This window comes from Pipistrellus hanaki (assembly GCF_964339955.1).
Source record: "Pipistrellus hanaki genome assembly, chromosome: 9".
NCBI lineage: Eukaryota > Metazoa > Chordata > Mammalia > Chiroptera > Vespertilionidae > Pipistrellus > Pipistrellus hanaki.
In genome coordinates, this window is record NC_140511.1 from 12,973,329 (window position 1) to 12,986,914 (window position 13,586).

Sequence of the window (13,586 nt, forward strand, 5' to 3'; positions counted from 1 at the left end):
TAAATGCTGTTGGAAAAATGGCACCAATATACATGCTCGATGCAGGGTTGCCACAGACTGCAATATCTGCAGAATATAGTAATATGCAATAAAATGAGGTATGCCTGTGTTATTTGGCCAAAGAATAGAAGCCCTGATACAAGCCACAACATGGATGAACCTTGATAATGCAGACAGAGCCAGGACAGCAGGGCATGGGGGCTTCCTTAGCAAGGTGGTGGCGGGAACACCCCCAGGCCCTGTAGGACATCTTTGAAGAATAGTAAAAAGGTTAGTGTGACTGGAAATAGAGGAGATCAGAAGGTGAAGATAGATCACATAGGGCCTTGAAGGTCATGAAAAAACAGTTTTAATTTTATTTGAAATATTAGAGGCCAACAGGGCTTAGGGGCTTCCTTAGTGTGTCGGTGCCAGTGAAGCCCCCAGACCTGGCAGACAGAGCACACAGCAGGGCATCGCATGGCGCATGGCGCATGGCGCATGGCGGGGGCAGGCAGAGAGCGGAGAGCAGGCCATGGGGGCTTCATCTCCATGGCTGCAGCGAAACCTCCACACCCCGCAGAGAGCAGAGAACCACGGGGAGTGGGCCTAAGCCATCAGTAGGACATCCCCTGAGAGTTCCTGGATTGTAGAGGATGCAGGTTGGGCTGAAGGACTCCTGTGCATGAATTTTGTGCACTGGGCCTCTAGTATTTCAAATAAAATTCAAACTTTTTCATGACCTTTAAGGCCCTATTTCCAGCCACACTAACCTTTTTACTGTTCTTTAAAGATGCCAAGGTCATTGTCACTTCTGCTTGGATGATTCTTCTCATTCAGGTTATCCTTTCTAGAATATTACCTCATAGCACCTGTGCACTCTTTCCTTCACTAGAGTGAATATTCCATATGGGCAGGGATGCTATCTTATTTGCTGCGCTCCCAATACCTATTACAGGTTCTGACACATCATATCTGTTTAATACATTCTTTTTGAATTAATGAAAAACTGCAGAACATTGCTTTAATTAAAAAAAAAAATACACCAAGATTTTGTAGATAGAGTAGCAAGTAATTACTATTTCTGATATAAGTAATTCTGGAAAATAGAATCTGAAGAATAGGAAGATGTCTTTATTATATTATTAGGAAAGGCTTGATTTTTGACTTGTTGCATTTTGAACCTGATTGTCTTTTTGCAGCCAAGTTATCTGTGTGGTCTTCTAGTGACATTTGTGATTTTTCATTTGTGTTGTGATTTTTTTTTTCTCCTGTAGGGGCCTTGGACAAGTTGTTACTGACTATGTTCACAATGATACAATGCAGAAAACTGCCAAGGCAGGCCTCTTGGCAATCTCGGCTCTCACCTTTGCTGGGCTTTGTTATTTCAACTATCATGACGTGGGCATCTGCAAAGCTGTTGCCATGCTATGGAAGCTCTGACCTTCTTGACTTAATACCTTGAAAATTGATTGTACACCTCTTTGCCTCTGCTCTATCATGCCATTCATCTCACGATAAGGAGGAAATAACAGATGAGTCCACTGTGAGATAAGTCTCTTCTCCTAATCACTTGGCTAGTTGTAGAATTTAATCTGTGAGGAAAAGGTTTGAGAGGAATTGTATTCAAGAAATTGTGAGACAGAGTTCTACATTCTGGCGAGTGAATGAGGTGGTCCTCAGCTTCTCAAGACTCACAATGTAACTGAACATTATATATATGAGCTTTCGCATTTTAATTTGCCAAACTCTTAAAGGGAATTCAGCTTCAATACCTAATCAAACTTCTATATTTGCCCTAAGAATTATGGAGAGAGGAAAATCTATTAATTCATAAGTAAAGACTGCAGAAACTTATGCAGCACTTAATGTTTGAAAACTTTCCCCCTTTGTTAAGTTGATACCAGTCACTGATGATTATATGTCTTTGGGAAACTTTAAAGTTAGGAAATGCTATTACTATCAGGATACTTCACATTTCTAATTTCTAAATCATGTAAAAAGAGCCTGAGAACTTCTGAATATAGAGAAGTTCCATGCAGAGAGAAGAGGTACCCTGTAAAGGTATCAAAATATTATGTGTTCTAAACTGAGACTTAACTCCTCAAATGTGTTCATTTTGTCCCAAAATAATATCCACAAATATAAAACTTTAAATAGTCAATTGTTATTTTTCCCATTGTGAGAATCTTTAATGTGAAATGTATTCTGTGAAAAAATTTTTAAAAAAATAAAATTCTATGTAATAAAAATGTATTTTGCTCTTACGTATTAACTGTCCCTAGTTTTATTAATAGAACTGAGTGTCCATTGCATCTATAGCAATAAAACGGGATTGAGTCTTTAAATTTCCTTCTGAGGCTTAGCATTTAGGTAAATCGGACACAAAGCACTGTAACACAAAAAGACTTGCATGTAATAGGCAGAAATATACTGAGTATAAGTAGGTAGTTTGGTATGAGGAGAGTATTGGAAAGAATTAGGTCCAGATTACGGTGTTTTGTGAATGCCAGCCTTTGGAATTCAAATTATATTCTGCATGCAGTTACCCTGGTCTGTAGTATTAATATAAGGCATGATGGTTAGTTTCTCCTAGCAGCATAGACGGGCTGGAACTTGGCTTATTTCACTTATAGAGGACCTTACTGGGCAGCTGAGGCCAACTGTTGATGAGAAGCTGGCCAGAAGGGGGCGTGTGTTCATCAATGTCCATACTGGATAAAGGTAATCAGGTGTGTATTAAGGATTTAGGAAGAGGTGATTAGTTCAGTTTTGCGTGGGTTAAAAGTTTCAAAAGGGAATGATGCCTGTATAGCAGTAATTTACTAGGGAGTGGTGGTGCTTGGCCAGGTCGCCCTGGCAGGGAAGATAATTTAAAAAAATATATATATTTTATTGAATTTTCACAGAGAGGAAGAGACAGAGATAGAAAGCCAGAAACATCGATGAGAGAGAGAGAGACATCGATCAGCTGCTTCTTGCATACCCCTATTGGTGATGTGCCCGCAACCAAGGTACATGCCCTTGACTGAAATCGAACTTGGGACCCTTTAGTCCACAGGCTGACGCTCTATCCACTGAGCCAAACCAGTTTTGGCAGGGAGGAGAATTTTATTACTGACATTATTTAGAATTGCTGTTTGGTGGTGATAAAAAGTAGACTGACCCTTAGTCAATTTTATTATTGTTTGAAAATTCTCTAGACAGTGGTCCCCTTAGTGTTGTTCATCCCCTCATAGCAGCCCCCAGTGCACCGTTACTATAAAACAGAGTGATGAAGTGCAGTTTTCCCAGAAGTCCAAATGGGGAGTCTGTCACTGGGTAATGCGGGATCCTGTAGCTGTCACCAGTACCACCAGATCCTAGTTGGGATTTGGAAGGGTGCCTAATGCTAATAAACTTCACCAGATGGTGACAGACATTAAGTGGAGGCTGGCTGGGTGCTGTTTGACTCTCCTTACTGGTTTTGTAATTAGGATAGAGCTGAGCTGTTACTTTGGGAAAACTTTTTGGGAGTGGCTAGAGCAGCAGGGAAAACAAGGCAGGAGCTAACAGCAGTAGGAGGCTTCTGAGGTTAAGCAGGGCATGATCAGAATTGTGCTTCAGAAGGATTTAGGTGATATTAGGAAGGTTGATAAACTGGAGTTAGAAGGACTTGTAAGAGGATAGAGGCAGAAGGAAGGGCTTGGACTTTGATAGTGGCAATTTTATAAAGTATTGAGGGAGTCATAAACATTCATTCATTGATAGGTAATAAGTACCTCATGTAATTGGCACTGTGCCTAGGCACTATGGATGGCGATAATAACTTGGAATTTGTAGTCTAATTGGGGTAGCAGGTAAATGATTGCAGTTCGGTGTGATAAGTGCAATATTAGTTAAGCACATCCATCAGTGATGTCACAAAAGGTGCAGTAAGAATTTGCTTGCAAGTTTCCTGGAGGAGAATTGACCTGGGTTTTGAAAGATAAGGAGCTGACAGATGGCCAAGGAAGCTGGGGTGAGGTGTGAGGTTGACTGGAGGATGTTTGATCAAGCAGAAGATTGCACACAGTTTGGTATGAGTGCAGCATAGAGAGTGACTGATTGCAGAGGAACTTACAGGCCATGATAAGTAATGGAGACTATTTTGTGGCAATGAGGAGTCACTGAAGATTGTTAATTATGAAAATAACATGGTCAGATGTTTATTTTTAATAGGTTATGCTGGGCTGTGGGAAGTATGGATTTGAAGGAGACAAAGATGGAAACATTTCAGTGATCCAGAAATGAAATGAATCTTGAAGGAAGTAATAGCCAGAATGAAGAAGAGAACAAATACAAGATATATTTAGAACTTAGAGTCAATAAGATGGTGTGAAAGATTGAAAGAGGAGGGGAGGTATGTTTGTCAAAAATAGGTAGATGGGAAGTATAGTCATTAATTTTTAAAGGAAAATTAGGCATGATAGTAGAAAAATAGGTCACTACCTAAGTTTTGTATCTGAAATACCCAGGAAGAGATAGCATTTATAGACATTTTTGGCAATGTGAAGACTAAATTTTAGAAATTATTTTCCTCTGACATATCTAAGAATGTTAAACAGGAACACCTTTTAAAACATGTGCCTGTACTTGGAAAAGGAAATCCTCTGAGGCCAGGGCAAAAGGAGCGTATATTCAGGGAAGTAAGCAAAAGCTGATGCCGTCGAGGGCCCTGGGAGCATTTGCTAATCCCTGGTGGCCTAGAGTTCTCATTTTAAAAAGGTGACAGGCCAGGAGCAAAGCTTTGGGCTCAAGTGGGAGTTGGATTAGAGATTCTGTTAGAACCACAAAGAGTTTTACCCTCAGAGAAAGGGCAAATTAGAAAGTAATTTTACCTGAAAAAGCAGGGCAGAGAAACTTGTTGGCCTTGTCTTGGTTCTGGTTGGAGGCAAGAAAGTCTCCTCTGAGAATATGTGGCTAAGGGCCAGCCCTCATGCCATCTTGTATCCTAAGTTCATAGTATCTGCATGCTTATAAAGAGTACACACTGCAAATCTGGCACTTATCTAGATTTGTGGTACTCTAGATGCTGGTAGAAGTGAACAAGTCCTCCCTGGAGGAAGGCTCCTCCAACACAAGCCTCAGATATCCTATCAAGTTCCAGCAAAGGTGAACTTCTAGCAATAAATCACAACTTTACAGGAACACCCTGAGCAAGAGTCAGCACAGATAACAAGCAGAACTATGCCCACAAGGAATTCAGACCCTGGCAGAATTTTCAGACCCAGAATGTAAACAAAATGAGATGGAAGTCTAAATATAACTCATTTGTCAGATCAGGGATCAGAAGGTCTTTGGAGAAAGTGGTGTACCCCTGAAATAATCTTCTTCTTCTTCTTTTTTTAAAATAAATATATTTTATTGATTTTTTACAGAGAGGAAGGGAGAGAGATAGAGAGCTAGAAACATCGATGAGAGAGAAACATCGACCAGCTGCCTCTTGCACACCCCCAACCGGGGATGTGCCCGCAACCAATGTACATGCCCTTGACCGGAATCAAACCTGGGACCTTTCAGTCCGCAGACCGACGCTCTACCACTGAGCCAAACCAGCTTTGGCTGAAATTATCTTCTTGATCCTAGACTCTTGGGACTTAGATGTCTATTTGGGAGGGTTGCCTGTTTCTCTGGAGTCCTTATGATGAATGTCAGAAGGAATTCTTGCGTTTGGATATCCAGGTTATAGGATTCTAAGCACCTTTATATGACACAGAGGGCTTGGAGTTTCAGAGCTGTATTTGAAAGCTGTAATAGAAGTACTCTAAGTCAGTGGTCGGGAAACTCAGTAGTCAATAGAGCCAAATATCAACAATACAACGATTGAAATTTCTTGTGAGAGCCAAATTTTTTAAACTTTAACTATATAGGTAGGTACATTGTTATTAACTTCAATAGGGTATTCCTAAGCTGGCCTTTGCTAAAAACTCAAGGGGCCAAAGAGCCGCAACCAAGGTACATGCCCTTGACCGGAATCAAACCTGTGACCCTTCAGGCCACAGGCTGACGCTCTATCCACTGAGCCAAACCAGCCAGGGCCACCACTCAAGCTTCGATCAAGGCTGTGAGGGCAGAATTAGGAGCTTACTTGTCATTGGTTTGTTTATTGCGGAAACTTATCACAGAGGTGATTTCTGACTTTGTACATTTTAACCTCAATATAATTAACATTTCACCTAAACATAACCCATCTGACCTCCATCCTTTTCTAAGATAAAATGATCCTCATAATATTTTCTGGAAGTTTTTCACTCACTGATTGACCCTTATTTTTGTTTCTCCTCATTTCCACCTTCCAAGGTAAAAGAAAACCAAACAGGAAATATTAAACAGTCTTCTATGAAGATGTTGCCCAGCTTCCTGTTAGGTATAGAACCTGAGTTTCTGAGTTGGTGGACACTTGGTACAGAGGAATGAAGTTCCTGTTTTTGGGGTTTCCCTTCTCTCCACATCCATTCATTCTTATATTTTGAACATCTAAAATACTTTTAAAAATCTCTTTTTCTGTCCTTTATATCTCTTACAATGTTATTTAAAAACACTTCATTGACATTAGGACATGAATCTTGCTCTTCTACATGCGCATCTTCACTCGCTTCCCAGCGTTTGCTTCCATGCCCCCATTGCTCCTGTGACTGTGAAGATGAATACATTGGTCTGTTTTAGCTTACTGACATCATTCCTATTCATAATCATAATCCTTTGTTTACATAGTGCCTTAGAATTTGGGGAGATTTCACATACACTATTATTATTCATTACTTAAAAATGTTTAAGTGTCTACTATGGCCTAGGCACTGCACTGGGTCCTGGGGATATAAACATGAAAAAGACAGCTAGTGATTTGCAGGGGCTCACAGGCTCAAAGGGGAGGCATATAGACAATAGACAGGAGACTATATTCAAAAGAAAACTTCTGATAATGGTTTGGTTTCTAGATAATATTCTTTAAAACTGCAAAGTGAATATATTGAGTATAAATGCTGGAACTTTGTTCCTCTAACAGTTTTATTGCGTGCTGAGTAGCTCAGTTGGTTACAGCATCATCTCGATAAGCCAAGGTTGGGAGTTTGATCCCTAGGTTAGGGCACATATAAGAAATAACTAATGAATGCATATATAAGTGGAACAACAAATGATCTCTCTCCCTCCCTCTTTCTTTCTCTCTAAAAAAATAAATAAAACATTAAAAAATCTGAATAAATTGTTATTTTGGCTTATGAATTAGCCTCTTTAAGAGTATGGTCAGCACTAAATCTCTACTGTATCGGGACAAACGTAAGGATCTAATCATTGAACTTGAAGCTCATATCCATGACACTTGGTGATCCCACCAAGACTCAGACAAACAGGGGAGCCCAGTCTGGTCAGTCACCTGTCCCCTTTTCACTTCTCAACATTGCTTAACAGTGTTGGATAGAGAAAGATTCCTGTAACAGGCGAAACTTTTCTCTTCCACTAGCATTCTTGTGGTAACTCACACGGAAGGAATTGAGCCCTTCCCAACGCTGCTCTGTAACTTTGGCATTATTCACAGTGGAAATGGGTTTGATGGTGTAAGTGTTATTTCCTGGGCAATAAACATCTTAAATAAAGAAGTGAGTCAGCAGAGCCCATAAAACTTATGAACCAAGATTAATCCCGTGAGTAGTGGAGCTGCTTCATCTGAATGTAACTTGCTTTTCATATCATTTCCCTTGAAATTGGGGGAAATCCCCACAGCTCTTGCCCAATTTGGCAGCTGCTGTATGAGCTATGGCAATACTGAGAGTTGCAACTGTTTAATGATCACAGTCGTTAACCCACTGTAATCGGAACTTTTTATACGCTTTAAAGAAGTATGAGGTATTATGAATATTGTTATATCCAATCAAAAGTAAAGATGATTGGGGGGGCGGGATGAGAGAGGTCAATGGGGGGAAAGAAGGACATATGTAATACTTTCAACAATAAAGATTAAAAAATAACCCTGACTGGTTTGGCTCAGTGAATAGAGCATTCGCCTGAGGACTGAAGGGCCCCAGGTTCATTTTGGTCAAGGGCATGTACGTTTGTTATGGGCACATCCCCAGTAGCGGGTGTGTAGGAGGCAGCTGATTGATGTTTCTCTCTCATCGATGTTTCTAACTCTCTATCCCTCTCAATTCCTCTCTGTGAAAAATCAATAAAATGTATTTTAAAAAATAAAAATAAAATAAAAAGTTAAAAAGTAAAGATGATTAAGATAAGTACTCAGAGCCATAGTTAAAGCAATTTGTTCTTTTACTTCTAATTTGGGTGTTTTGGAATGAAGCAGTTCTGTGCTTTCAAAATTCATGTGTCATAGAAATGTACATTTGAAACCTATATGATCTTCTTAATTAAAAAAAGGTGTGTGGCCAAAGCTGGTCTGGCTCAGTGGTAGAGTGTCGGTCTGCGGACTGAACGGTCCCGGGTTCGATTCCAGTCAAGGGCATGTACGTTGGTTGTGGGCACATCCCCAGTAGGGGGTGTGCAAGAGGCAGCTGGTCAATGTTTCTCTCTCATCGAGGTTTCTAGCTCTCTATCTCTCTCCCTTCCTCTCTGTAAAAAATCAATAAAAATATATTAAAAAAAAAAAAAAAAAAAAAAAAGGTGGGAGGCCCTAATTGGTTTGGCTCAGTGGATAGAGCGTAGGACTGCAGACTAAAGGGTCCCAGGTTTGATTTTGATCAAGGGCATGTACGTTTGTTACGGGCACATCTCCAGTAGGGGATGTGGAGGAGGCAGCTGATTGATGTTTCTCTCTCATAGATGTTTCTAACTCTCTATCCCTCTCCCTTCTCTCTGTAAAAAAGCAATAAAATATATATATTTTTAAAAAGGTGGGTGGATGGGGTCAGTGTGATGGCTTTTAAATGTAATAAGACTAGTTAGTAGGCTGATTACTATAAAGATTTTATAAGATTTTATTTAAGATTTTAAAGTCTATTTATAAAAGTTACCTATTTTATTTCCTCATTGCAAAGGAAAAGTAAACTTTAATTTCAATCATGAATTTTTGCTTTGGGGACACAGAAAGGTTGTTTTCTAGTTCTCAGCTAATTGGATTCCTGGTAAGGAAGAACTTTAAGATTATGCTGCATCTTAACTTTGAAGTAGAGACAGCAAGTTGCAGCAGGAATTACCCTAATCCTAATGAATCACTTGTTGGCCTTTCCTGACTATGCAGTTGTGATTTTTTTTTTCTTCATTGCACAAGGAAGGCAGAATAAGTATACCCTTCCTCTTTTCTTACACTTCCATTCATGTGCATGGCTCTGAGGAGGAGGTGAAACATTTGTATAAGAAACTTAGGGACCTCTAAGAATCCGAGCTCTTGTCCCCACATTCAAGGGTAGGGAGCCTAGTAAGAGGGAAACTGAGTGGCTCAGTTCAAGAGGCAGGAGTTCTAGGTCCCTGCTTAGAATCACCATGATGGCGGAGAGGGAGCCAGGGAGCTGGCCTCTGAGCTGGTGAAGTGAGGAGAGCACACTGTGAGGTGGCTTCTGCTGGAACCTGGCTTCCCCCAGCTTTCTTGGGACAGAGACACCTCCAGGGGAAGTAGCTGTGTCAAAAGAGCCGTCATCTTGAAAACCCCTAACTGACTTCCAGTGAGGCACCAGCTTGTCCTCTCTCTGGGACACTTTAGTTTAGACGCAGCAAACGGACATGGAAAGTTCCCAAGACTTTCTCTCAGAGCATTGGTGACACTCATTCCCAGAGGACCTTCCAAGAACAACTCATCAGGTGGAGACAGAGGGATTGGCTACTATAGTTACACAAGTAATGGTTTACACACGTAAGGGCAAATAAGCATTAATTCTTTCTGTGAAAAGTAAAGAGATACCCCCTCCCCCATTTAGAACATTTACTTTAGAAAACTTGTAAGTTCTTTTGCAGTCTCTTTGAAATATATGCAATACTTTGAAAAGTTAAATAACCATTTTGTCAGTTTTAGGACTCTGGAATCTTTCTCAAGGACCTGGGTGTGGTCCCTTTGAAAGGTAAACATCCAAGGAAGACAGTGCCCCCACCTCCTAGCTTCTGTGGGCGGGAGGGCCTCACTTCTGCAGGCACCTGGTGCCCAGCTGCAAAACTACCTCCTGCGACCGAAACCGGTTTGGCTCAATGGATAGAGCGTCGGCTTGGGGACTGAAGGGACCTGGGTTCGATTCCGGTCAAGGGCATGTACTTTGGTTGCGGGCATATCCCCGGTAGGGGGTGTGCAAGAGGCAGCTGATTGATGACTCTCTCTCATCGATGTTTCTAGCTCTCTATCTCTCTCCCTTCTTCTCTGTACAAAATCAATAAAAGATATTAAAAAAAACACAAAAAAACCCAAAAAACTACCTCCTGCCATATAGACAGAAGTTCATTTTTTCTTTGTATAAAACGTGTTAACTAACACAGATGGTTATCCCAATTACCAGTGAATGGAGGGTGAATGTGTGATAAATGGTGCTATGAATATTGAAGTAAATGTGCAAATGGTGGCAAAACTGGCTTTCCAGAGGGAAGTCCTTAGCTCTTCATCCGGACAGGACAGAACTTGCAGGTCCATAGACAAGAATTGCTTTGTGTTGCTAGCAGTTATGTGCAAGCTACAGAGCAGTAAAATAGCTCCCATAGGTTTGGAATCAGACAGTGGAGGAGTCTCCTGAAGGCCAGTAATGGATGAATGGATAATGGAAATGTGGTATGTATGTACAATGGAACATTCAGCCATAAACAGGAATGAAAGCTTGCCCTTTGTGACAACTTGGATGGACCTTGAAAGGCATTGTGTAAAGTGAAATAAGTCAGACAGAGAAAGACAAACACCTCATGATCTCACCTGTATGTGCAATTAAAAACAAAAACAAGCCAAAACCGGTTTGGCTCAGTGGATAGAGCGTTGGCCTGCGGACTGAAAGATCTCAGGTTCGATTCCGATCAAGGGCATGTACCTTGATTGTGGGCACATCCCCAGTAGGGGGTGTGCAAGAGGCAGCCGATCGATGATTCTCTCTCGTCGATGTTTCTGACTCTCTCTTCCTCTCTGTAAAAAATGAATAAAATATATTAAAAAAAAATACCTCAAAAACAAAAACAAAAACCCCCCACGCTCATAGATATAGAGAACAGATTGGCAGTTGACAGGGGTGAGGAGTTGAGAGGTGGTGTGGAGAGAGGGGTGGGAGGATAAAGAAATGGGTAAAGGAGGTCAAAAGGCATAAACTTCCAGCTATAGCATAAATAAGTATGGCAACTACAGTTAACAGTACTGTGTTGCATATTTGAAAGTTGCTAAGAGAGTAGATTTTAAAAGTTCTTCATCATAAGAAAAAAATTCTGTAACTGTGTGGTGACAGATCATTTTGCAAATATACAGATATCAAATTGTTATACTTCACTTCTGAAGTGAATATGTTATTTATCAATTATACCTCAATTTATTTATTATTATTATTTTAAAAAATATATTTCTATTGATTTTTCACAGAGAGGAAGCGAGAAGGATAGAGAGCTAGAAACATCGATGAAAGAGATACATTGACCAGCTGCCTCCTGCACACCCCCCACCAGGGATGTGCCTGCAACCAATGTACATGCCCTTGCCCGGAATCAAACCTGGGACCCTTCATTCTGCAGACCGACACTCTATCCACTGAGCCAAACCGATTTCGGCAATTATATCTCAATTTAATGAAGGTTTTCACTGAATACAGAATTTCCCCTACAATTTTATTCTTTTTACTGTAAAAAAAACAAACAAAACAAAACCCCACACGTTATGACACTTTTGAGAAGTTGGCAGTTTGTTGCAATTGTTTCCTCTTTTTCTCTATCAAAACAAGTCTCTTACATTAAGTCTGATTAAAAGTCACTTTTTCTCTAAATAGAGTTCACTGATTAACCATACATGGCTTATTACCATGATTATTTATAAACATTATTTGTGTTTAATATTCTGTTTCTGTGTCTGACACTTATCGTCAGTATAAATAATTATAACTCTGTAAGGCCATAAATAATTGCAATAGTTATTAGGATTACTAATAAAGACAAAAAAATTTTAAGCAATTGTTTTTCTTCAATTATAAAATGTCAAATAACCTGCCTGATTAATTAAAACCCCCTCACAAACAAAGAGTTTTGAAAGGTGAATTGGTGGCTCATTTGGTTGGAGTGTCATTCCCTGCACCAAAAGGTTGTGGGTTCAGTTCTTGGTCAGGCACATAATTAGGTTTTGAGTTTGTTCCCTGGTTGGTATGTGTATGAGAAACAGCTGATGGATATTTCTCCCACATATAGATGTTTCTTTCTTTCTCTCTCTCTCTCTCTCTCACCTTCCCTCTCTTTCTAAAAATCAATAAAAACGTATCCTCTGGTGAGGATAAATAAGTAAATAAAGGTGAATTTACTAAATGGATGGATGATTTGGCTTGATATAGACCTAATCTACAGTATCATTTTGTTCGTTTGTTTTTAATGTTTTTACAATATATTTGTTTTATTTTCTGTTATAGACAGTCAAATTTCTTAAAAGCAGGTGCTGTGTCTGTTTCATCTTTATATGTCAAGCATCTAGCACAGTGCCTGTTGGTGCTTAATAATATCTGCCCAATGACTATCTCTTCTGACTCTAGATCTCTTGAGGGCAAGGATCTTGCCTGCTGTTTCTTAGGCATGCTCAGTGGATGTTGTGTCTTGATTGCCTCTACTAAGATCTCGATTAATCTCTATTTTGAACTTCATTTTTCTTCTCTCCTTGGGGCCCAGGGATGTTCAATAAATAGTGTGATGGTTTATGGGGAAACCTATAGCATCATGGAAACAGCACCAGATTGACTAAGGGCCAGGAGGTCTGGCACTACCAGGAACTAGTTGGTGATCTTTGGGCAAAATATTTCACTTCCTGAGCTTCCATCTTTTATTTCCTCTGCACCTCAGTTTACTCTTCGGTACAATAGGGATAACAGCCTTTATCTTTATTTTTAATTGAGGCACTGTGATTATTAACGAGACTTGTTCTGTATGTTAAATTCTATGGAAGCAATGAAAGGATCTGGAAAAATATAGGTTTCAACTTAAAATATAGGTCCCAAATGATTTTTAAAATCACAGGTATGCATGTTGGTTGTGTATGTCATTATGAATCACATAAAATAGGTTTATCTCTTAGTCGATACAGTTTCTTTTTAGTCAATATTTCAAACGTGACAATTCGATAATATCAGGTTTCTCTGGAGGTCTTTCTGAAGATCTCTGTGTGTGATTTTGCCCATGGACACCTCCATGTGTGTAAATGTAGTGGGACAGTTTTTGTAGAGAAACAGATATTAAATGAACTATACCCTTTAGGTATTCAGCTTGCTTGAGAGATAAGGTCAGATAAGCCATTTGTCTGTGAGCACAGTGATGTCAGACCCCAAACTAAGGATCACTGCTCTTACCCTCATGTCCAATCCACCAGCAATTCGTGTTGCCTCTCGGCCCAAACACAAGTGCATCTGGTAGTTCTCTCTGTCTCCACTGCTATGTCCTCATCCACTGCCATCATCCCTCACCAGGTGAATGCAGTGCCTCCTGCCTCCCTTCCTCCG

General features: G+C 40.1%; 1 protein-coding gene across 3 annotated transcripts in view; it reads left to right on the forward strand.

Moving 5' to 3' along the window:
* The window catches only part of LOC311627404 (succinate dehydrogenase [ubiquinone] cytochrome b small subunit, mitochondrial), a 115,279-nt gene that overhangs the window by 11,071 nt on the left and 90,622 nt on the right, over nt 1–13,586 (forward strand). Inside the window, exon 4 of one of the 3 annotated variants that reach the window (XM_084893882.1) lies at nt 1,257–2,246. The exons of the other annotated variants lie outside the window; for them this stretch is intronic. Coding sequence (XP_084750008.1) covers nt 1,257–1,422 — 166 coding nt within the window. The 3' untranslated portion in view covers nt 1,423–2,246. Of the gene's footprint in view, nt 1–1,256; nt 2,247–13,586 lie in introns of those variants that run through there. 3 annotated transcript variants of the gene reach the window in all.